This window comes from Scatophagus argus, chromosome 23 (assembly GCF_020382885.2).
Source record: "Scatophagus argus isolate fScaArg1 chromosome 23, fScaArg1.pri, whole genome shotgun sequence".
NCBI classification, from domain to species: Eukaryota; Metazoa; Chordata; class Actinopteri; family Scatophagidae; genus Scatophagus; species Scatophagus argus.
This window is the reverse complement of record NC_058515.1, coordinates 1,658,257-1,682,746: the sequence shown is the minus strand read 5'-3', so window position 1 is coordinate 1,682,746 and position 24,490 is coordinate 1,658,257. Positions and strand designations below refer to the sequence as shown.

The following is a 24,490-nucleotide window of genomic DNA, read 5'->3' as shown; positions in this document are numbered from 1 at the left end:
TCAAGTGGTATCTTTTCATCTCTGGAACTACTTTCTTCTGCAGGCTTTGTCCTTAAACAATAGTGTTTTTTTATATATATATATAAATGCAGCCATATGTTTCAAATATGTGTGTGTGTTTCAAATATGATATGTGTGTGGGTTTTAGGTAAAGAGAAAGTTGAGTTTGAAGGTTTATCAGAAAGCTAAAACTCTGCACAACCTTGTATAATATTACAAGTTTTCATGAGGTCAGTCATCTTATCTTTGGTGGCAAGGTAAACCACCAAATGCAGCATTCATGTAATCTGTGCATTTGCACATTTTTGACTGGCCAAAGCAACACCTTGCCAGATGATGATGTATTTTGTTCCAGAAAAAAGTGTTGGTCAGCTTTAGTGTTGCACGACCCCGCAGTCCAATGAATGATGAGACTGTAGTTTTTCGTGCGGTGCTGGTTGTTTTTCTGAACACAATCTTAGACTGAGTGTACAACTCTACTAGCTTCCCCACAGTTTTCAGTGTTTTAAACACAACTGCTGTGTGAGAGCAGTCCTGCCCCTTCGTTTCTTTAACACAAGATTAATTCTACCTCTGATCACAAGGACTGAAATTATTTGATTACTGTAGTAAAAACTACACATTTGAACTCAAATAGTTCTGTTATAATAGCTGTAAAAGGTTGTAAATTATTCTGTCTTGACTTGCTCATTCATACCAACTGTACTGTACAAGAATATGTGTCTCTGATTACTGCCAGTATAATCACAATTCTGAATTTTGTTTTCCTATTCTAATGTCTACCAGATACAGTCTTACTGTTCTTAGACCGATCACAGTTATTTAATCCATTGTGTCACTCCAAAACATTTAGCACATTGCATTGTTAACTGATTGTTCACTCCAGCCACATCAACTAGTCACTCTAGTTTGTGGCAGTGGGATTCAAGCAGTTGTTATTGCACTGTAGAGATTTCAAAATTTCAAAGCATGTGAATAACAAAGTTGGTTTAGTTGACTAAATTTTTTACTGTCCTTATGTCTAAAACCAGTAGAAGTGCAGTTGTTGAAATCTGTTCTCACTCTGACATTAAAGAAAATTCACAGATTTATTCCATTTATCAAAGCATTGAAAGTGGAAAACATGCAAGGGGGTGAACATTTTTTATAGGCACCGTACTATACGCGGTGGATCCTGCGTGGAGTAGTCTGTGAGTCATTCGTCGTTCTATATAGTGATGCTGTTCTCTATGCGGCTAGGCAGAAGGAAAAGGTATGGAGGCTTCAGATCTCCATTCTGATTTAGGATGTGGCTCTCAATCTCTTTCAGGTCTCTTCTGAATCTGTCAATCAGTTCCTGAGCCTGTGCATCAGTGAAATGCTCCTCTGTGTATTGGCCCAAAGGAATCTAGGCAGAAGAAAGAAGGAAACTGCTGAAGAAACAAATAAACAAAATACACATCATGTATTTTCTGACGTTATGGCCTTTAGTGTCATGAAAGACCAGCAGCAGTATGTGAAAGCTACTGGCAAAGATACTGTGTCTGATGTACATTTGCACTTAGAATTAATCATCCCCCAATGCAAACTAATGTTACAAGTGCTTTCTCCAAGTTCAACACAAAATGCACCTTGAAATGTCTACTACAGTGTCAAAATTATTCAACCCCTTCATGAAAAGTGTCTTTAGTACTTAGTAGAGCACCCTTTTGCTCTTATGACTTCCTGCAAATTCCCAACCGGTCAAGGCAGATAGCTGCCCACATTGAGCCGGGGTCTACTCTGAGGTTTCTGCCTTCTAAAAGGAAATTTTTCCTCACCCCTGTCGCCAAGTGCTTGCTCATGAGGGTCTCGTTGGGTCTCTCTAAAAATCTAAAAAATCTCTAAAAAAGAGTTTGGTCTAGACCTGCTCTAATTGGAAAGTGTCATGAGACAACTGTTGTTGTGATTTTGCGCTGTATAAATAAATTGAATTGAATTCTTTTGACGTAGCCACATTTCTATGTGATTTGCAAAATGTGTGCACTCATGAGAGATTCCATTCAGAGGGGTGAATAATTTTGACACTGCAGTAGTCATTAAAAGTTGCATTTTGTATTGAATTTGGAGAAACCACTTGTAACCACTTGCCAATAAAGCTAATTTACAGTGGGGGTTGAACAGTTCTTCCTTCTTTGTTTTGTGATTCTTGAATATTTGCTTCTATATTTAACCAGATTCTTCTGGTTTTTGATTCTTCTCTCATGTTTTCTGTTAAATTCTATAATATCTTGACCAGGACTTTCAGTTTGATAGGTTTAGTTAGTTTAAAGAAGGGTTGTCTTGATTTTAAATGAGGTAGATTAAGAATGTTAGTTTGAGAATTTGCAACTTTATTGAACCAAATAAACAAAACCATAAGAGACGCAAGTTATAATTAAAGTTTTCTTTTTCAGTACATTTTAAAACTGCATTACATTATTTCTACTCCAATTGTATGCTGACTTACTTCTTATTTTTACTTACCTTAATACTGCTGTAATCCATAAGAAGCAGACAAAGTGTGCAACTGCACCAGGGCCCCTGACCTCCTGTGGTCAAAGAAGCCCTTGATTTTAGATTTTTTTGATTTTTTTTTTTTTTTTTTTTTAATTTTGTCTGGTCTGTAGTAAATATATTGATTTTACATTCATTAATATGTGCCACTATATTACATTATTAATTGAAATGACAATGTTTGGGCGTTGCAAGTTAAATTTTTGGCCAAGTATCAAAAACTAAATTTAATACCTTCCTTACTTTACTTTTACTTTTTTATTGTTTCAAGGACCTTGTTCTTGGAAGAACAATTGGTGAATCATTTTCAATATAATAATAAACTGTCTGCCAGACAAAGAGACTCACTGCGTCTGGTTGTGTTCGCCCTAGATGCCATGTGATAGCCATCTGCACGCAGGACTGGCTGATGTCAGGAAGAGTGGCCATGATCATCTCCATGGTAACAGCATCTTTGTCTGATGGTGGGGGTTGTCTCATGGTGCAGGGGGTATTGGGGACCCAGGCACACCAGTCAAACTGGAAAAATACCAACAAACACAGTATGAGTTAAAGCCCCTCTTTTGCGACTCCTTGTGGTACAAGTTGTATCAACACTGCTTCTTGTTTCTTCCTCAATGTTTCACCAGGGTATCTCATAGCTGTCAGCACCATGGTGTGTAAGTGTGTGTGTGTGTGTGTGTGTGTTCAGCACCTGTCCATTGTTAGTCGCAGCATGTTGGACTGTACCGGTGAAGATGGCCACTGACAGGAGAGTGGAGAGTTCCTCTCTGGTGCTGAGCTTACTGTGCAGGCCTGAGAATGCATTAGAAATATCAGCTGGTCCATACACACATCTGTCCAAAACCTTGGCTCACAGCAAGAGATCTCACCAGGCCATTTTTATGAATGAATGAATGAATGAATGAACTCTTTCCCCCTGTATTTCTGTGCACTCTGGGAGCATAACATTATTCTTGTTATCCTTATTGACTGTTGGTATTTTTATTTGTGCATCATCACAAAAACTGCCCTGAACACCAACCAAGCATCAGTGACCTCACTGAGGAGAGATGCCTGTGCAACTTAACAGATTGTACCAGTTACTCAGTGGTCCATCTCCTTGCCTCTGCCTGCCCTGCACAGGTCTTGCTCCACTTTAGTTACCAGCCCTAACCATCCTACCAGCTTCACCACTTTCCTGGACCTCCTTCCCGTTAACCAAAGACCACAAGCTGTAATAGTTGCTGTACCACCAGACTACAGAGCAAAATTGAATTAAAATCAACAACAAACCAAAGTTGGGGAGCTCTGTGAAGCCTTCTTGTGTTATATCTGTGATCCAGGCTTGGAGCTCCAGGTCCTCCTGTATGTCATGGTCTGAATGGTAGTAAAGGTTTACCACACCTGAGACAAAACTGAAAGAAGAGGTACAGTCAGAGTTAGAACTCAGTGTAGAGGCACAAAAACATCTGACGCTTAATGATGTCCTCTAATTACAGAATACATTTCCTCAAATTAATAGCATTAAGTGGACTTGTGTGCAGGATTTGGACATTTTTCAAACTCCTGTCACATCAGTAATGACACAGTTGCAGACAATACAGTGAAAGTATAATGCACACCACCTAGCCCTACTACAGAAACCCAGAATATAAGAATATATTAGCCAGACCAAAGGCACATGTCAGTTCCCTTATGTGATATTTCCTTGTTTCAATCTATCTTGCATGCTCAGTCCACACCAATGATGTTTAATAAGATAGAGCCCCACAGTGGGGAAATTCTCAGCATTGAGTTTCGATTAAAGCAAGTTGAAGTCTTCCAAGCATAGATCAGCTGTCTTGGAAAGATAAGCAGAGTCAGCAGATCTGGTGCAGAGAATTTGTTGTGAACACATCAAGTAAAACACAACAAATGAGCCTCAAGATGGAAATATACCAGTGGTTGTGCTCACTCTTTTCTACCTTTTCGCAGTACCTACCCCTGGTTCCTTGGTTCCTTTTTCTTTAATACTCGGATTACTTTTTGTAAATAACACTGTCTCCAATTTTACTCTACTTCATTCTAAGCTTATCCTCCAGTCACTTTTACTGGACCCTTTTTGAAATTTATTTGTATCAGTTTTTGTACCCTTGGACTCGGACTTGCATTTATTTTACACCATTATTTCCATCGAGTTGTGCTCAAATACATTTTTAAAAACAAATGCCAGTGAATTTGATATGCAATCCAACGTGACAAATATCACTGTGAAGCTGTTACATAATGTTATGTATGTTACATAATGTGAAAAACCTGTACAGTTAAGTAACAGATTTTTCACACTGGCATTTCAGTGCATATCATAGTATATAATAGTAAAATAAATAACAATAAGGAGAATACATGTAATGAGTATGGCAAAGTGTAATTTAGGGCATATATGACATAAGTGTGGTATAAATGAGTTACCATGTAAGGCCATGAAGATGCTATCAGTACAGGCCATAGGATCTATGTACAGCCAATTTTACATAACTATGCCCTCATCATTCCTTCATCACGTCCCAAAGCTTTCTTTTCTGTTCTGAGGAGTGAGCATCAAGGAACAAGGAGGGACCTCTGAGGAGCCATGAGTACTAGCAACCTTCACAGAATTTTTACCAGCTGACACACCCCCTTATTGCATATCAGTTACAAATTGGACACTGCAGTGGCTCAAACTGATCAGATACATCACAGCACAACAAACTGATGCCTATCTGATAGACAGTCAGAGAACCAGGAGAAAGTAGACACACTGACACCCAGCAGCTATTCAATCACCAGAAGTGGCTGGATGGTATTTAAGGCATTGGAAAAGTCAAAAAACATGATACAGCAGATAGGTGACAGCATCATCCACACCCACATGACACTGGGAGGCAAACTGGAGAAGAAGAAGTGGCTGATATCAAGATATGATGACAGGAATGGCGTACATGGAACGGCATAACCAAGTGGCTGGCACAGCATACAGGAACATCTGTGCTGAGTATGGGCTGGAAGTCCCAAGGTCAGAATGGAAGACGGCTCCCAAGGTGGTTGAGAATGACCAACCTTTGGGAATTCCAGATCCAGACTGACGAAATGGTGATTGCAAACCAGCCGGACATTGTGGTGGTTGACAAACAACGGAAGAAGGCAGTAGTGATAGATGTAATGATACCAGGCGACGGCAACATCAAGAAGAAGGAACACGAGATGCTCGAAGGGCTGAAAGAGGAGCTAGAAAAGATATGGAGAGTAAAAGCAACAGTGGTGCCACTGGTAATCAGGGCAATGGGGGCTGTGACCCCAAGACTGGAAGAATGGCTCCAGCAGATTCCAGGTACAACATTAGTGGTCTCTGTCTAGAAGAATGCAGTCCCAGGAACAGCTAAGATACTGCGCAGAACCCTCAAAGTACCAGGCCTCCGGTAGAGGACCCGAGCTTGAGACACACAGCACCTCAGAGGGAGCTGAGAGAGGGATTTTTTAAAAACTCTTACCATTGGTCTCAGAGTAAACCAGATCCAGGAGTAGTGTCATCTGCTAGTATGAGTATGGTGTGTTCTATATACCTGTGTATGGCCTCCCACAGCATCAGGCTGTGTTGCTTGTAGAAATAGTTTGGGAGCTGGGAAACACCTCTGTCAGCGAAGTCATTGTGGGGCTGGAGGGAGCGGTAGGTCAGCATCTTATACTCGTTCTGAGCCAGAATCAACAGGCCATCACCACCTGTCGACACAACCTGCATACAGACACAACCATCATTAACACCATGAATCAGTCATCATCAGGTTGTCTAACAAAACAAATTGGTTTGGTTTTTAACTCCTTTTATACAGGACATCAAATATTTATATTGTGACTGATGAGGTGGAGAGCCTGATGACATTAATAGACTATGGAAAAAATATCATGATGTGAGGCAGAATACAAATATTAGAAAATCCCCATCAAATGTACTTTTTCATGGTAACACACCTGTTTGAAAATGCCATTAGCAGAGATGAGCTGAGTGCGCCCCCTACAGTTGATCTCTAGAGTGAAGCGCAGATGAGGGGCCAGGAGCTGCAGCAGGAATACATAGAAAACTTTTCAGGGAAACGTAATTGTGTTATCTAGAACTTGTCAAATAATCAAACCAAAATACCATACATTTTCAAATAAAAGCCAAATTCTCAAATAATGACACAGAAAAGGAATGGAATTACCTTTAAGTCACATTATTTTTACACCAGTACAAAAATAAAGTCATGTTGTTCTTTCTTTTTAATACTAGTACTGTTTTCATTTTTTAATTATATCCTGTTGCTTACTTTGCCTTTTTTTTTTTTTACTGTTAATAATCTGCATTTAATGAAACTTAACACTCAACAGCAATAACAATAGCCAGTGTTTCCAGCATTGTGTACCTGCAAGATGTGCTAATGACACTGGTGCTATGGAAATGTAAATTATACTGAATTTATTATGATAATGTTTAAATGTAGAAGACATGTTGTGTTTTGAATTTAAAAATAAAGGCCTGTTTCTAACATGAGTTTGTGTTAAATAAAGTCTGCTTGTCTCTCCAGACCAGGCCAATATTTCAGACTTATAAAATTGTGTGGATGATAACCTTATATATAGGGTGCACAGCAGGCAGCTGCCTCAGGGTAGCCACACAAAAAACCTCCATGACCAGGTGAGTCCTGAGCAGGTGAGACAGCAACTGGAACACCTGGAACTCAGAGTGACGCACCCACATCTTAGCCAACAGCCAGGCCAGTGGTGGGTCTTTGGGAAGGAATATGGGTGTGTCCAGGCCTGGAGTCTGCGCTAACTGAGAATGAGAGGAACAATTATAGGCAGTCTGTTAGACATTGACATGCAGTCTTCTCACACTTTTTATAAACGATTCCCCCAAAAAAGGGAAAAAAAGAGAAAAGAAACAGAGAAAAGGGAAAAAAAATAAATTCAATATTAAGATTTTTTTTTATATATATATATAAAATATTCTCACTTTTACTTTGCATATTTTTTACATTTTTAGAAATATTTCTCAAAATTATCCACAAATTATTTTAGGTTTACCCTCAGTGATCTCAGTTTTTCATCAAAGTTATACAGGCCTAATTTGAGTTGCCTGGTGAGTTTGAGTTTCTGAGTTTTATAAATATTTCTCAAAGAAAAAAAAATCCATATTTTTACTTTCAGTATTGAAAGTATTTCTAAGGTTTACATTTAATATTGTTAGATTTTTAAAAAGACTTTTCTCTGTTTACATTCAGTGGTAGCAGTTTTTGTTCAATATTCTAATGAATATCTATTACACTATATAGACAAAAGTATTGGGTTATTTCATCAACAGGGACTTTAATGACTTTGCATTCTAAATACATACACATTAATATGGAGTTGGTCCCCCCTTTGCAGCTATAACAGCTTCCACTCTCCTGGGAAGACTTTCCACAAGATTTTTGTATTTTTATTTAGATTTTGTGTTTCTGTGAGAATTTCCATTTATGCAGTAAACCATTTGTCAGGTCAGGCACTGACGTTGGACCGAAAGACCTGACTCGCATTCTTTTTTCTAGTTCATCCCAAAGGTGTTTGATGGGATTGAGGTCAAGGTTCTGTGTGGCCAAGTGTATGTACTTTGTGCATTGGGCACAGTCATGCTGGAATAGAAAAGGGCCTTCAACAAACTGTTGCCACAAAGTTGGAAGCATAGCATTGTCCAAAATGTCTTGGTATGCTGAAGCATTAAGATTTCCCTTCACTGGAAATAAGAGACCAAGCCCAACCCTTGAAAAACAGCCCCATACCATACCTGAATTCAATAATAAAGAAGTATGTATGACTACTTTTGCTATATAGTGTACTTTAGTTTCTTTCAGATTTTCATTCAAAAGTTCATTGTTTTTATTTAATGTTTTTATATTTTCAGTATTGTCAAGATGCATAAGTGACACATAGAGTTCATTCACCATTTCTGTGCAGGTCCATGGACCTGATGGGTGTGAAATGATATACCTGTATAGCAATAGGTATGAGGCCTTCATCTGGATGTTGGTACAGGAGGCAGAGTGGAGCAGCAATGTACTGAGGTTTACCCTTGATTGTGTTGGTGGGAATCCCATCCATTATGGCATAGTCTAATAAGTAGATATTCCCTGCCTGGACAGCAGAAAAGTGGAAAATTACAAAAAATATCAATATGGAAGAGCCAGAGTGTGTGAAATGGCTTCAAGAGATAAATTACACAAGTTTGTGGTTATGGTGTTACATTAAATTTTGCACAGATTGTACAAATAGATGAAGGAGCATTTTTCCTCACCTTGAGTTCTTTGTCCAAGTTGGTCCGGGAGGCCATGGAGCTCTGCACCATGTCTGGAGTGACAGGAAAGTTCTCTGGCAGCTTCTTGCATTTCTGGATCATCCTTGGGTTAGAGCCATTCATACACTGGTAGCCGAAGAACCAGTCATCCTTCCAATGCTCCATACAGTACTCTGATGCAGACGCACACATATTGGGTGAGTATTGGCGATTTTAGATAGTGATAGTTTAGATAGTGTTTAAGTGTGCTCAAGCACACTTAAAAGTCATCTCAGTGCCTCTAGAAAAAAATCAAATTATTATTTCTGCTCAGTGTGACTCTTTATTGCGTTTTGCTCCCATTTATGGTCATATTAGTTTTTTGTTCGCTCCGTTTAAGATGCAGCATGAATTTGGAGGCAGTAAATTCAGTTAACTTTAATTCAGTTTATTTACATAGTGCCAAATCTCTACTAAAGTTATCTCATGTCACTTTCCAAAAAGAACAGGTCTAGATCATACTCTTATATATAATCTTTAATGTAGAGAGACCCAATATTCTGCCATGACCAAGCACTTGGCGGCAGCAGCAAGGGAAAGCTGCCTTTTAGCATACAGAAACCTCACAAAAGACCCCAGCCCTTGGCACGTGGCCTCTGCTTTGACTGGTTGGGTTGAGAGAATGTCACACAGACATAGATCGATAGCAAAAATAACAATTATAGCAAAAATAACAGGAATAATGACACTATAGCTAATAATAATGATGATGATATCTGTAGTAATTGTAGTAAAAATGATAAAAATAATAATTTAGAAATATGATTAATATCCGTGATAGCATTTGGTGTCAAGCAGACAATTATCATGTAAAAACCCAATTTCAATTTCATATATGACCCTAAAGAAAGAATTCTTTTTCTCCATATAATTATTGTGGATGTAAAAACATATTAAGTATACGTGTATATTAAACACAGGGCTTCTCTTGTGTATTAGAAATATAATACAAATACTTCCCAGACCTAAATTATTTTTTCCTATCATCTTTTATGTGGAGCGTGTGTGTATATTAACCCACCAGCTATGGGGCTTCGCAGCTTCCAGAAAATCCGCTTGAAATCATCCAGGTCATTCCAGGACTTCCCAAACCTGATGGACAGTTTCTTCAGCGACAGCTCTAGCAAGCTGATGAGAAACAAGGATGTACTTTATGTTCATCACATGGTTTGGATACAGATCTGATTATACCCTACATTATAGGAATTCAGCTCTCATCTGGGGACCAAAAAGACAATTTCCACAAGTTCATCCATTTGTGTCTGTGTGTTTGCGTGTACATCACTTACGCATACTGCAAAGAATGTTCAAAATCGCTCCTCTTCTCATTGTCAAAGCGAACATCTTGGGGTAAATCTTCTTCTGTTTTAGCATCAATACATCTGGGAATCCCTGGAGACCATGTGACCCATCTGACAGTAATACACAGTATGATGCAACTATTAATACAAAGAAAACTTAAAGCTAACCCCCCTGGAAAGTAAAGTGGTATCTTTGTGTTCTTGGCTGTGTTAGACCTGTAAGTCATTTGTCTCGCCTGCAGTTCCATCTTCCTGTGTGCCAGCAGCTGAGGTAAGGAGTCATCCATCAGTGTCTTTGCTGCAGAGGCATGTAGAGGAGGGAAACAGGAAATAAAAAAGTTAAAAGTAGGTCTAGGACAATGATTCCTATCCATGGGTACTTGTAGGCCTAGCCCCAGGAACTTCTGCTGTTGCCAGGGAGGTACATAAAGATACTGTAAAGTAAAAATATAAATAAAAATACAATATATAGACAAAAGTATTCGAAAACACCTTTTAGTGTTGAATTCAGGTGTGGTATGGGGCCGTTTTTCAGGGGTTGGTTTAAGCCCTGTACTTCCAGTGAAAGGAAATCTTAATGCTTCAGGATGCCAAGACATTTTGGACAATGCTATGCTTCCCTTTTCGAGCATGACCATGTCCCAGTACACAAAGCACAGTCCATAAAGACATGGTTGGAGGAGTTTGGTGTGAAAGAATTTGATTGGCCCACACAATCCTCAGAATGCAATGTCATTAAAGGTGGCTGTGGGTCAGGAAGTAGAGCAGTCAGCCATCAGTCAAAAGGTCAGTGATTCAATCCCCCCACAGTCTACATGGGGAAGTGCCCTTGAGCAAGACACTGAATATCAACCTCTCGATGGCTGTTCCATTGCTGTGTGAGTGTTTGTGTGAAAGGTTATCACTCCTGATGATCAAGTAACATCTAGCATGTTGTCCTCTTCCACCAGTGTATGAATGTGTGTGTGTGTGTGTGAATGGATGAATGCTGGCTAGTATCGTAAAGCTCTTTGAGTGGACAGTCAGACTGGAATAGTGCTATTTAAGTTTGGTCCATTCCATTTACCATTAAAAGGAGGCTTACAGTGCCACAGCTCTACCACCACTTGGCAGATCTGATCACAGCCTGGTCTTCCTTCAACCTACACACAAATCCTGTGTGTTGAAATGCCACCCACTCCTTTAGGAAATGGACACCAGAGGCTAGCAAGTCTCTTAGGGACTGTTTCAAACACACAGTACTGTTGGAGCCACAGGGGAACAGCATTGATAGGATGGCTGACAGCATCTCAGTCATCTACATCAACTTCTGTAGGGACACTCTCATGCCAGTAAGGACCATACACTGTTTCCCTAATAAAAGCATGGATCACCAGTGACATCAAGGTGCTCCTCAATCAGAAGAAGGCTTTTGGGAATGGGCACAAGCAGAAGATCAGGAGTGTAATATGAGCTGAAGAAGGTGGAGAGAAGATGATGAACATCACTTGCTACAAGAAGACGTGTGTACGTATCTGTAATTTGTAAGTATGTGTCTATTTATCTATCTAAAGTCCCTGTCAGTGTAATGGTCAGGTTTGTCCCAATACTTCTGTCTATATAGTGTATATCAACATATTGAGTCAGCTATAAGAATTAATTTAGGTGTTACTGCAATTGAAGGTGTGTGAAAAGTAGTAGGGAAGTAGGCCTCTATACTAACATTTTCAGAAATGAATGATATGAAGTCAATTTTACCACTGGGTGTTGCAGCTGACTCAGTTACCGCTCTAACTGAGCCCATAAGTGTAGCAGCACCACAATCCATTATGACACACTGTCTTTGTATTTGAAATAATTTCTAAAAATTAACATTAAATACTACCTTTGAGCAAGGCAGTACCTGTACAGCTTACCATGAAGAGTTGATTCTGAATGCCGAGATTCTTTCCTACCTGTTCCCTCTCTTATCTCGATCTTGACATCTCCAATAAGCCAGCGGTAACACGGGAAAATAAGCGCTTTGTCTTCACCTGGTGGCTGCACACTGACATAGCGACAGAACCAGTTATCTTCCACCCAGTACCTCTGTTTCTCCAGTCTGACCAGCAGCAGGGATCCTAATGGTGAAGGGCTATTCACCTTGTACTGATCCACCTGACAGAGATATATGGATGGAGAAAAAGAAAGAAATAATTGCAAACATTAAAAGTAGTCATACATCAGTACAATCACTATTGCATTTCAAACTAACAGCTTCAGAGTTTCTGTCGCATAAATCTGCAATCACTCCAGCCTTGATAAAGTGTCTTGTGAGTGAATGTAAAATTAAATAAGAAAAAAAAAACCCTGATTATTTCTCAGAGTAAAAATGTTGCCTCTTCATGTCAAATGGATAGGTAAGGTGGTTGGGCATGTGATTAGGGTACATATGGACCTCTCGCAGGACACAATCAAATATGAGAGGATCCTGAGGCAGACCCAGAATGCACTGGAGGGATTACATGGAACTACATCTTATCTTGCAATCCCCCAGGAGCAACAAAAGGGCAAGGCTGATGTACAATGGTTGAAGGAGAAAGGATTTCAAGATGGCGGCGCGGGTGTTTGTATTCGTGTTTTTACTATTTCAGACTTGACTTGAAGCCTTAAGCCTTAAGTACAATTCAGTAAGGACTGAATTCTCAGTCAATTTAATTAAAGAGTTTGGTATAGACCTGCTCTAATTGGAAAGTGTCATGAGATAACCTTTGTTGTGAATTGGCACTATATAACTCTGGCTCACTTTATGACATAATGTCCTATCTAGTGTTCTAAATCTATAGTTTGATTAATATCAGGGTGTACAATACATGCCTATCCCGGAAATGGTTTCTCAATTTCTTTTAAAAGGCTTTTCTGTCAAGTTCTACAAGGTAATCCCAAGCAGCTGGATGCATGGCCCTCACATGAGGGTGTTAAATATTACTAAAATGATCAAATGAGATCCAGAAGGAAAAGGGTTTAGATTTCATGTTTTCAAACCTCTTCAGATGGGATTTGATTGAACAGTTAATGGGTGCTCCACAGGTGGATACCAGAGGTAGAAATTCCAATCACATTGCTGATTTGGAATGTTTCATTTAGCAAGTTCAAAGACTGATTGTCAGACTATTTAGTTCTCTTCACTGTTCATGCTATAAAATGGGTTGAAATGTTATTGTTGACAGCTGAGTGCTGCTCTTGATTGGCTCAGACAGGTGAATGACCAGGAATTCAATACCACAGCTCCACTGCCTGATCACTACTGCACAGACTCTGGCTCCAAATTATGTCACCAGTGCAAAATGGCAGCACTCATATCCAGGATATTTTGGCTTCATTTCTGTATGGTTGAAGGCATTGGAATCAAGATAGATAGATAGATAGATACTTTATTGATCCAGAGTGAAATTCAACCAATAAAGATGTCCATCTTTATATATGATAATGGTTCAAACATAGATCTGTTCCCTTACCAATAAATGATCATATCATCATTCCAAACACACTTACTGCTCCTCGACAGAAGTCCAGTCCAGGGTTGTCCAGCAGGGTGCGTTCACTCTCTCCATTCTCCCCCACCAGTGTCACAAAGATGTAATTGTTGGTGCCTGAATACGCTGCTGTACCAGTTGCAATTGTTACAGTGTAGACTTCCATCTATGGACATGAACATACGTTTGTTAACCAAGGGTTCAGTTGTCAACATATAGATATTTAAAGGCCAGGTAAATGTTCCTGGACTGAAGCTGTCTATAGGTAACATGTTGTTGCATATCAGTTTCGACTCATCACCCTCCATCAGATCACCCTCCATCAGATGTTTTATGTTCTGTTATTCTCTTGGTTCTGTCTAATAAGGGAGTCCAACGAGCAGGGTATCCAGAGGTCACAAATGCACAAGATTTTAAGTTATGTCTCAGGCATGTCTTCACACCACACCTTCTCTGTAGTACAGGTGCACCACAGGGAATAGTTCTGGCTCCCTTTCTGTTCACTCTATACCTCTGATTTCAGGTACAACACCCCAACCTGCCACCTACAGAAGTTCTCAGATGACTCTGCGATCGTCGGCCTCATCATGGACGGAGACGACAGAGAGTATTGAGAACTCATCCAGGGATTTGTGTACTGGTGCCAGGAGAACCACCTCCAAATCAACACGGGTAAAACCAAGGAGCTGATGGTGGACTTCAGCAGGTGCCAACACACCCCACCCGCACTGGTGAACATCCAGGGAACAGACATTGAGAGAGTCATCTCCTGCAAGTACCTGGGCGTTCACCTCAACAATAAACTGGACTGGACTGACAACACTGACGCCCTGTACAAGAAGGGTCAGAGCAGACTCTACCTGCTCAGGAGACTGAGGGCCTTTGGAATACATGGTCCACTCCTCAGGAGTTTTTATGACTCGGTGGTGGCATCAGCCATCTTTTATGGTGTGGCCTGCTGGGCAGGCAGCATCTCTGCCCGGGACAAAAAGAGGCTGGAAAGACTGGTGAGGAGGGCTGCCTCATCCCAGTGGATGAGGTGGGTGACAGGAGGACGATAGCCAAGCTGTTGTCCATGCTGGAGACCCCCTCCCACCCAATGCAGGACACTCTGACAGCACTGGGCAGCTCCTTCAGTGACAGACTGCTCAACCCGCGCTGTGTGGAGGAGGTACCGCCGCTCCTTCCTGCCCAGTGCTGTCAGACTCCACAACATTCACAGCTGATAGACTGGACATTTAAGCTGTTGAATGTGTTAACTGGACAATAAATCATGTGCAATAATGGGACAAATGGTCACACCAGACCTGCAAGAATACATTTGTAGTAATAATTGTGCAATAATCCTTACTCATGTACTACTACTGCTGGGATCAGTACAAAAATGCTTAGTCTTTCCCTGAAACAAATCGGTCAATAATCAATCCATCCACTAATCATAACTTGAGGGACTCTAGTGTGAATAGTATTTTTCTTTTCTGTACTGTGTACAGCAGCAGGTATTTGTTTCCTGTGTATTTATTTCTTTTTTTTTATTCTTTTAGCCTGTCAGCCATTTGCACTACTGTTTATATTGTTTACACTGTTGTTTATATCATCTACTGTTTTCACTATATTCCACTGTTTTTATATTATATAGCATTGTTTATATTTATATTTATTTTGTTTAGGAAACTGGGCTTATACTGGGACCGGGGAAACTAATTTCGTTCCACTCATGTTTTACGTGTGTGAAATGACAATAAAGCTCCTTGAATGCTCATCCTTCCCTTATTCTTGCGTGCTTTGCACCCTCTATATCCTGTTTGCTGCTGTAACACTGTAGTTTCCCAGGAATGGGACTAATAAAGGATTATCTTATCTTATCTTATTAACAGGTGAATTAATACCCAGTGACAAATGTTTGCAGTGCAACAGGTAATATGGAAGAGCACATTTACTGTTACATGGTTCTGTCATATTTCCAGTAGCCTCTTTTACACAGCCTGTTTGAGTAAGTCTTTCTATTTCACTTTTAAGCTGACAATGGAGGTAGTAACAGAGCCGAATCAATGTTTGTGTAAAAACTGTACATTACACATGCTGCTGTGTTACAAGTCACACATCCATTGGCATGCTTTCACAGACTCACGTTATACATACATTATAGCATTATACTTGTTTGGTTCAGTGTAAAAAGAAAAGCCGGTGTCCTCTTTCACAGCAGTATCGCAATATCTCTGCTCAAAAAGAGCTAATGAGTCATTTGTTTTTCCTGTTTAACATTTAAGTCAACACCACGCTTGCAGTTTGTACATTTCATGTTTAAAAATGGAAATGGCTCATCGTACAATGCACGCTTCATAAAAAGGTGTTCCCAGTTTTGGTGTAAAAGAACTTGACCAGGCTAGGCAATGCAATGCCGTGCATTTCTACCTTTTCCTCATCACCATATGCAAATAATACTGAATTCAAAATGTACATTGTAATATGATACCCTTCAGCCCAAGATCCTGCATTCAACAGTCTCAAATGACTTGTGTAAAAAACACACTTCACAAAAAAAAAAAAAAAAAATCAATTTCAGACTTACTTTCTTTGTGACAATGAGTCAGAAAATATCATTTGTAAGACTGCATACAGTAACAAAGGCCATACGTTTAAGGTGGGTGGACTTCTTCAGTATTCATTTTAAGTTAGTAAGAACACAGAAGTTTCATATCAGTAAAACAAACAAATAAAATAACCCCTACACACAGACTAGTACCTACTTTTTGACACCCACTGAAACACAAACTAGGAGTCATCAGGACTCTACACCACCAGGCAGAGAGTGTTCCTTCCAAGGAAGAGGGAAGAGAGATGCAATGCACACATATCAGGGAAGCATTAAAAATGTGTGGCTATCCAAACTTTGACAAATCAACTAGGAGACACGGAAAACAACACCAAACTTGTTCCGTATGTGGTGGGATTGTGTGAGAAACTCAGGGATTTTCTCAAAGCACAAGATCTCAACACACTCCAAACACAGCAATACTTTCAGACAAACACTGGTCCATCCTAAAGACAAAACATTTACAGACAAACTAAACAAAGTGGTTTATGCAGTAAAGTGCAGTGAGGAGTGCTCGGACCTCTACATAGCGGAAACCAAACAACAACTCCTCAGACGCATGGCACAGCACAGGAGAGTCAGCTCATCTGGACAAGACTCTGTGGTTTGCAAAATGACTGTGATTGGCTGGATGGCCATTAGGAGTGTTAGGATCAACTGATCTTGGCCGATACATCCATTCAATGGTTGATGAGCCGATATGGTTGATGCAAAGTGATAACATCCGTCCATATCATCATATTTTAAGATACATTTTTATTTTGGAATCCCCATTGCAGATTAATGTCACCATTTCCATCAAAATATACCTTATTCCTAAGCATTCAAACAGCGCTAGCACCAAGTAAGTAATGGCAAGCAGCCAAGAAAATGCTGGAAAAAGAGAAGGTTGTTATGAGGTCAGGAAACATGACCAGTCTAGCCAGTGATCTAAGTTTGTCACTTTCACTACCGCAATTGAATTGTCTATGAACCTTGGCAGTTATTATTGGGCCTGATTTCAAATGTGAAATAGGTTTTCATATCTCATTTCATCAGTGCTGCAGTTATCACAACCTATAACCTGTGAATGCAGCATGCTTGCCCCAACTGCATCCAACACCTTAGGGATGTACTGGAATGCACACTGGGAGCCAGGCCTTATCACACATTGTTCACCATTTTGGATAACCCCCTAACAAAAGCTAGTTATCACTTCACACTGTGTGTAATTCTGGGTTTACCAATTCAGCTTCAAGCATTTTCATATTTTTCTCATCAGCTGCAGGTGTGAAAAAATACCATGAAGCAAATTATATTGCATAATATAAGGCCTTGTGCACAAATGTAATAACTAGGAGTTATACAGACAGCTTTGAGCAAGAAACAAAACATAGGGAGAGATTGGCAAAGACTGGCACCTGCTGTGTGTATAGAACCAGGCAGCAAGCCACCACGTATGAGAGTTTGTGCTTTTGTGCATGTTGAAAGACATACCACAGATGTGGGTGGGAGGGGTTGCTGTAGGAGCTGCTGTGACCACTAAAACCAGGCTGACTTCTGGCATCACTGGGGGCATACATGCTCTCACAGGTAACTCTCATATAATTCTTTCACCTCCAACGCAATCACACTCCAGATGTGATCATGATGAAAGTGACCAATCAAAAGATGGTCAATATCTTCCGTGATGTCCACCACCAAAAAAAATTGGTTGATTTAAGCTTTCCAAGCAGAAACTCTCTTGTGAGTGTTGGCTGCTAGTGTTCTTGCAGCTAGTTCTATAATTGCAGGTGCCATTTCTCCCTGTTTTTTTGGCTCACTGTTTGTACAGCTCTTGTAGCAACCAGTACGGGAATGTATGACATTTAAATTGTTCCTGAATATGTTTTATCACATTCTCAACATATACCATATACTTCAAGCCATAGGAGATGTTTTTGAAACAAACAAACCCTGACAATCATAAGATCTACATGTCAACAATGCGGTATTAGTAAATAGATAAGATCGTAACTTATTTCCACAGGAAATGTTGAGTTTATACGATATAACTCTTTAGTCAGAAACAACCCCATGAAGTGTGTACTGACAAGTTAAAGACTATGAGTTGAACTGCAATCTGTCTCCTGATTTGTCTGTGTGGGTCCTCCTGACTGTGCTACTCCAGTCATTACACTATTACACTAGCCTGGTATTTCATAGGAATCAATGATCAGAAATTAATAGCTGTGTGACAGCTAATGTAAAGGGTTAGAAAACAAAGTGGTGCAGAAGCTAAAGTTTTTTGCCTCTTTGTCTTAACATACAGGGGGGTTAATATTCTTCATCATACATCTGTCAATTTAAGTGGTAAGAATGTTAGAGATAACGCATTGGAGCGTTGTGTATTTTTGATGTAAGAAAGGTTGGCCAAGACGTGGCCGGGCTAGACTAAGACTAAGATAGGTCACTAACATTGAACGTGATATACAGGAGTATCATAGAAATACAAAAGAGACGCAAAATAGGGTTTTTCCACACAAGTTATTCAGTTGATAAATACATAAATGGTAACTTTGTGTCTTTGTTCACAGCCAGTAACAATGTTTATTGCTGTCCAGTTGGCAGTGCATGCTTCAGGTGCAACTGGGAAACAAGAACACTTATGAACACAAGGGTATTTGTTTGACTGTGCCTTAGTGTTCCATGTATTGACGTATACTCAGGTGCATTCTGTAAATGTCAGAAGCCGAGCAACATCTGCTGTATTTGAATATATGGAAACTAACTGTTGTATCACTATAAGTTGTGAAGAAGAATAAACATACAGCTTAATATACAGCTGCAGGGTTTATCTCTACACATCTCCCTGACACTAACCAGGTCACGGGGGGGGGGGGGGGGGGGGGGCAATACTATTCATTTCTGATGCTTTGGTCCTCGTTATGTGAGTGTTATTTCCTGGTAATATTCGAATATCATTTCAAGAGAAAGCAAATTTGTAAACCACACTGATGCAAATGATCTGATGAAAGAAAAGATAAGTGGTCTGAAACAGCCCATATGTCGGCAACAGTATGTGACTAAGACCTTTTATAGGCAACATGAGTTTTGTGTGATGTGCCTTGATATCGTATCTTTGTATTACTTAACTGTAGCACTTTTGTCTTAGTCATTTTTGTCTCTGTTACACTGCGTTCTCATCACGCCCTGTGCTCCAGATATGGCCTTTGTTTCCACCTCAAACCATTTGTCCCCATTTTGGAACCAACCTCGTAACATTTTATAACTTCTCCTTGCTTCTCAAGCTTCATGTTTATTCTTAACTGTATATATATTCCTTTGTACAGCTGAACTGAGCTCTGCCTCGTGTTACTTTTTCCTCCAAGCTCAATGCTTTCAGAAACCTAATTCTAAGGGTCAGTACAGTCACTGATGAATTATCAAAATGATCAACTTTGCTTGCCTCCAAGCAGTAATTGAACGCAGATTGATCCTACGTTAAGCCAACACACTCAACTTACCAAATACGGTGATGAAACTATGTGTTCCTACAGTGGTGTCAGTGATAATGAGATCAAACAGATCCACAGAGCAGTATCAATTAGAAGTTTTGCCTGTTGATGCAACATATGAACATGAGGAAATAATCACAGTCAGCAATACAAGAAGAAACAGAAAAACATGCCTTGGTTAAGAATTGAAATGAATATCAGTTTCTTCTTCTTCTATTTGTTTGTCTTCTGACACTTCCCTTTTTTTTCTCTCTCCTCTCCCTGTTCTAGTTATTTTCTCTTTCTCTGTTTTAAAAGTCCTTCTATAAGATCAACAGTTACCTTTTCAGCATGGTATCAAAATGCAAAAAATCCTCTTGTCTGTTGCCAGCTTTTCCTTCTTCTTTTTAATCTTCTCAGCTCCCTCCGTCTTACTTCACACACTCCGCTCAATCAGTCCTTTCTATGGTGTCTCCTTGCACTTCAACACACACATACACACAGAAAGGGAGAGAGAGAGAGAGAGAGAGAGAGAGAGAGAGAGAGAGAGAGAGAGAGAGTTGCAAAAGAAGAGCTGGACATGGGCTGAGCAACATGCAAGCAGCGGCTGTAAAAACTTCATGTTCAAAAACAGAATCTAAAGTTCATACACCAAGTTGTATGGATATTATCTTTTAAAATACCTTCTGAGTGATAGATTTCTACGGAGAGCCATTTTATTCCAAATTAAATCAATAAATATGGCTATGAAATAAACCCAATAAATAAATACATTTATTTCAAATTGATGTTTTGAATAAAACTACATCTGTTTATTTCATGGTACTTTTATTTCATGGCTTTATTTATTTCCATTTCCGGTATGCAAATGAGGGAGCATGGTTATCTTCACAAAGCACATGTTGTGCAGATAGGATGGAACATGTTTGTGATGTTAGAGATAACATGCTGACCTTAGCTGCTGAAATTGATCAACATGGCTTGTCAGAGGACACAGTTTTGGCATGCAATGAAAATTTTGAGCAGACAAATTTCATTTCCACAGGACCAGTCATTTACATGCTTCCCATTCAATGTCTGTGAAATGCATTGCAATACATTCTGGTAGATCAGAATGCAGAGGGTTGAACTACCACAAGGCAACATTACAACATTGCTGCCCCAGCAGGCAACAGCGTATGTGATGGCACTCAGCATCGTCCTGCAGATGTTGAAGGACCTCAGCAGCCTCAGAAAATAGAGGCAGCGGTGGCCCTTTCTGTAGACAGTGTCCACGTTCTTGCACCAGTCCAGTTTGTGGTCCATAACCAGTTTGTGGTCCAAGGGAGGTTGAGGACTAGTGAGTGTCAGAACTACTGTCTAGGATGAAACAACAAAGACTCAGGAGTACATCAGGAAGATGTCCCACAAAGATGAACTGATAAGTGAATACCTCCAGCAGAAGAAACCTGGTAATGATGATAGGAAGACAAACCATCATGAAGGGACAAGCTCATGTGCCACCAACAGATAGTGGCTAATACAAGACTAATACAAAGAAATCGTACCAATGGCTGGAATAGGCTGGATTGAACAGCACAGAAGTGGTAATTGTGGCAGCACAAGAACAGGCCCTCGGTATAAGGTCAATAGAGGCTGGGCTCCGCTACACCAGAGAGGTGTAGGCTGTGCAAGGACACCCATTAGACAGTTCAGCACATGACAGCAGGGTGTAAGATGATGGCAGGAATAGCATACATTGAATGCCATAACCAAGTGGCTGGCATAGTATAAAGAAACATCTATGCTGAGTATGGGCTGGAAATCCCAAGGTCAGAATGGAAGACACCTCCTAAAGTGGTGATGGCAAACCACTTGGACATTGTGGTGGTCATGGTGGTCAACAAACAACAGAAGATGGCAGTAGTGATGGATGTAGCAATCCCAAGCGACAGCAACATCATAAAAAGGACCGTGGGAATCTTGAAAAATAACAGGGTGTGAAAAAAGACTTGGCAGAGATGTGGCAAGTAAAAGCAAGAGTGGTCCCAGCGGGAAATGGAGCACTGGGGGCTTGGATCCCCAAACTGGAAGAGCGGCTCCAGCAGATTCCTGGTACAACATTGCGGTTAGGGTGTTGGACCCGTAACCGGTGGATCGCTGGTTCGATTCCCCGTCCCGGTGTCCATGGCTGAGGTACCCTTGAGCAAGGTACCTACCCCCACTGCTCCCCGGGCGCTGCACGCGGTCGCCCACTGCCCTGGGTTTGCTGTGTGTGTGTGCACGTCACTTGGGTGGGTTAAATGCAGAGAACAAATTTCGTTGGAGTGAGTTCCCTCCAATGACAAAATATGTCACTTTAATCTTAATCTTAAATCTTTAATCTTAATCTTAATCTTAATCTTTTAATCTTGTTCTATGTGAGCTATCCATATACATTTGTTGTTGAAAGATGATAGGTAATTCACAGTTGGAGAGGGGAGTTTACAAAGAGGATCTGTCAGCAAGAAATAATTTATTTCCAAAGATTACCTGATTGCAACAGTCTACATGGCGAAACAACTCACATTTCACAAGCTTTCAGAACAAGACTTCTCCTTGAAAGAGGCTCGTGTTTCTGATTAACCAAAAAGGATTTTATGCTTTAACAAAAAGGTTTATGTCTCCAGGGGGGGCACTGAAAGTGACAAGTGCAGCCTGACAGTGTCAAAAAACACTTACCACTCAGTAGATTTTGAATTTTTAATAATTGAAGTTGCCTCAGAAGATTATGTTACAGTCACTGCAGCTTCCAGCTGAGGAGACCAGTTCCAAAATTTCTGGTAAATATGAATCATATACACACCCAAATATGTAAACATATGGCTTCAGTTTAAAAATACTACAATGCCCCTTTAAGAAGTAGATGTAAGAGTGATATTATTCTCTTCCCATTTCTCCAATTGTTTTGTCTGTGTGGCTCTGTCGTAATCATTGCCCATCAGTGGTGATCCCTAGAAGTTTGCCTCAGAGACTTGCATCCGCATTGTGGTTGTCCACCAAGAGCTTCACCTTAAATTGATTCTGTTTTTAAACCTAAATTTTTCTTAGACTTTCAGATCCATTCTACTTTTACCCATGTTTTAAAGGAGTTTTAGCCAAGGGGTTAAGCTGATGAGTATCCACTTCAGCTGCTCGTGTGGGGGTCCGTCCCTGTACATATTGAATATGCAGGGTGGAGATATAGTGTCTCCACTCAGTGAACCTGGTTACCATGTAACCGACCATTCTGCATGGTGGGTCTGAACAGACAGAAACAGACGATTGAGCAATATTGAAACAATAAAATAATTTGGGTTATGTCAGCTTTTGACTTACACACAGATTTTGAGAAATTGTTGATTTATCTTTTTTGAGAACCCAAACTTCATGGTGCAATAGTAACTCATTAGTGTACCCTTTAAATTGATATTTCAGGATAATAGGCCTGAAGCATCATTTGTTATTTAGGTAATGAAATAATATAGTTGTAATTCCATCCAGAATGCATTTACCTATCCTTCGTAACCCAAAGTATTTAATGGTGATTAAATTTCAAAATTAAGTAATGAGTTACATGTAAGATTCTCTATGACCCTTTTTGCCTTCATGGCCGAGATTTGTACTGATCTGAAGATAGTCAGAATCAGTGCTGCAAATGTTAAATGTGTTCAGTAAAAAGAACTTAAATTAACTATGTTGTCAGTGACTATGAATCTTTTAGAACTTAAGTCAATGAAACAAACAGAATCAGCCAGTTGATTCATAACAACAATAATAAACACAACAATAGGGCCAGTTTATCTTCCAGTTGTGGCCACAGCAAAAATCACAAAGCTGTGCACACTACACACTTAGTCTTACCTCATAAAAGTATGCCATAGTTTCTCAATTTTTCGGTGTGAAAATATTATCCATCCATCTCCTTCCGCTTCATCCGGAACCGGGTAGCAAGGGCAGCAGCTTGAGCAGGGATGCCCAGACTTCCCTCTCCCCAGACACTTCCTCCAGCTCTTCTGGGTGGACCCCAAGGCGTTCCCAGGCCAGCCGAGTGACATAGTCCCTCCAGCGTGTCCTGAGTCTTCCTCGGGGCCTCCTCCATGCCCGGAACACCTCCGCAGGAAAGCATCCAGGGCATCCGAAACAGATGCCCGAGCCACCTCAACTGACTCCTCTCGATGTGGAGGAGCAGCAGCTCTACTCCTCCCAGGTGACAGAGCTCCTCATCCTATCCCTAAGGGAGCACCCCGTCACCCTGCGGAGGAAGCTCATTTCAGCCACTTGTATCCGAGATCTCGTTCTTTCGGTCATGACCCAAAGTTCACGACCGTAGGTGAGGGTAGGAACGTAGATTGACCGGTAAATTGAGACCTTCACCTTATGGCTCAGGTCCCTCTTTACCACGATGGACCAATACAACAACCACAGTACTGCTGCACTGATCTGCCTGTCAATCTCACGCTCCCATCTTCCCTCACTCGTGAACAAGACCCCAAGATACTGAAACTCCTCCACTTGAGGCAGGAACTCTCCTCCAACCTGGATGGGGGGGGGGCACCTTTTTCCAGCCTCGATTTGGAATATAAAATATTACAGACTCAAAATCTGCTGACTTGCCCCTGAGCAAGGCATCTAACACCTGACATGGCAGCCCACTGCTCCTGTGTGTGTTCACTACATGTAGTGTGCTGTGCTGCATGTGTGTTCAACCAGGTAATGGATGAATAGCTCACAGCTATGCAACATTTCAGTACTAAACAGCTGTGAAAGAGTTCTAGAAAGCGAGA

General features: G+C 40.4%; 1 protein-coding gene across 1 annotated transcript; it reads right to left on the bottom strand.

Annotated features, from left to right (window-relative positions):
• Positions 1 to 111: 111 nt before the first annotated feature.
• On the bottom strand, positions 112 to 20,208 carry alox12 (arachidonate 12-lipoxygenase). The gene is made up of 15 exons (XM_046380243.1): positions 20,049 to 20,208; positions 13,675 to 13,821; positions 12,096 to 12,297; positions 10,378 to 10,459; positions 10,150 to 10,272; positions 9,882 to 9,988; positions 8,822 to 8,994; positions 8,518 to 8,661; positions 7,121 to 7,324; positions 6,484 to 6,570; positions 6,078 to 6,247; positions 3,790 to 3,911; positions 3,209 to 3,309; positions 2,863 to 3,033; positions 112 to 1,387 (listed from the first exon to the last, which is right to left on the bottom strand). The coding sequence occupies exons 2-15, from the start codon at positions 13,819 to 13,821 to the stop codon at positions 1,208 to 1,210; spliced, it is 2,013 nt and encodes a 670-aa protein (XP_046236199.1). The 5' UTR covers positions 20,049 to 20,208; the 3' UTR covers positions 112 to 1,207.
• Positions 20,209 to 24,490: the final 4,282 nt, after the last annotated feature.

Coding starts and splice junctions, on each gene's coding strand:
- alox12 (XM_046380243.1), bottom strand. CDS start 13,821: ATGGAAGTCTACACTGTAACAATTGCAACTGGTACAGCAGCGTATTCA. Junction 10,273..10,377: donor GCGAGACAAATGACTTACAG/GTCTAACACAGC, acceptor TATTACTGTCAG/ATGGGTCACATGGTCTCCAG. Junction 3,034..3,208: donor CTGCGACTAACAATGGACAG/GTGCTGAACACA, acceptor GTATTTTTCCAG/TTTGACTGGTGTGCCTGGGT.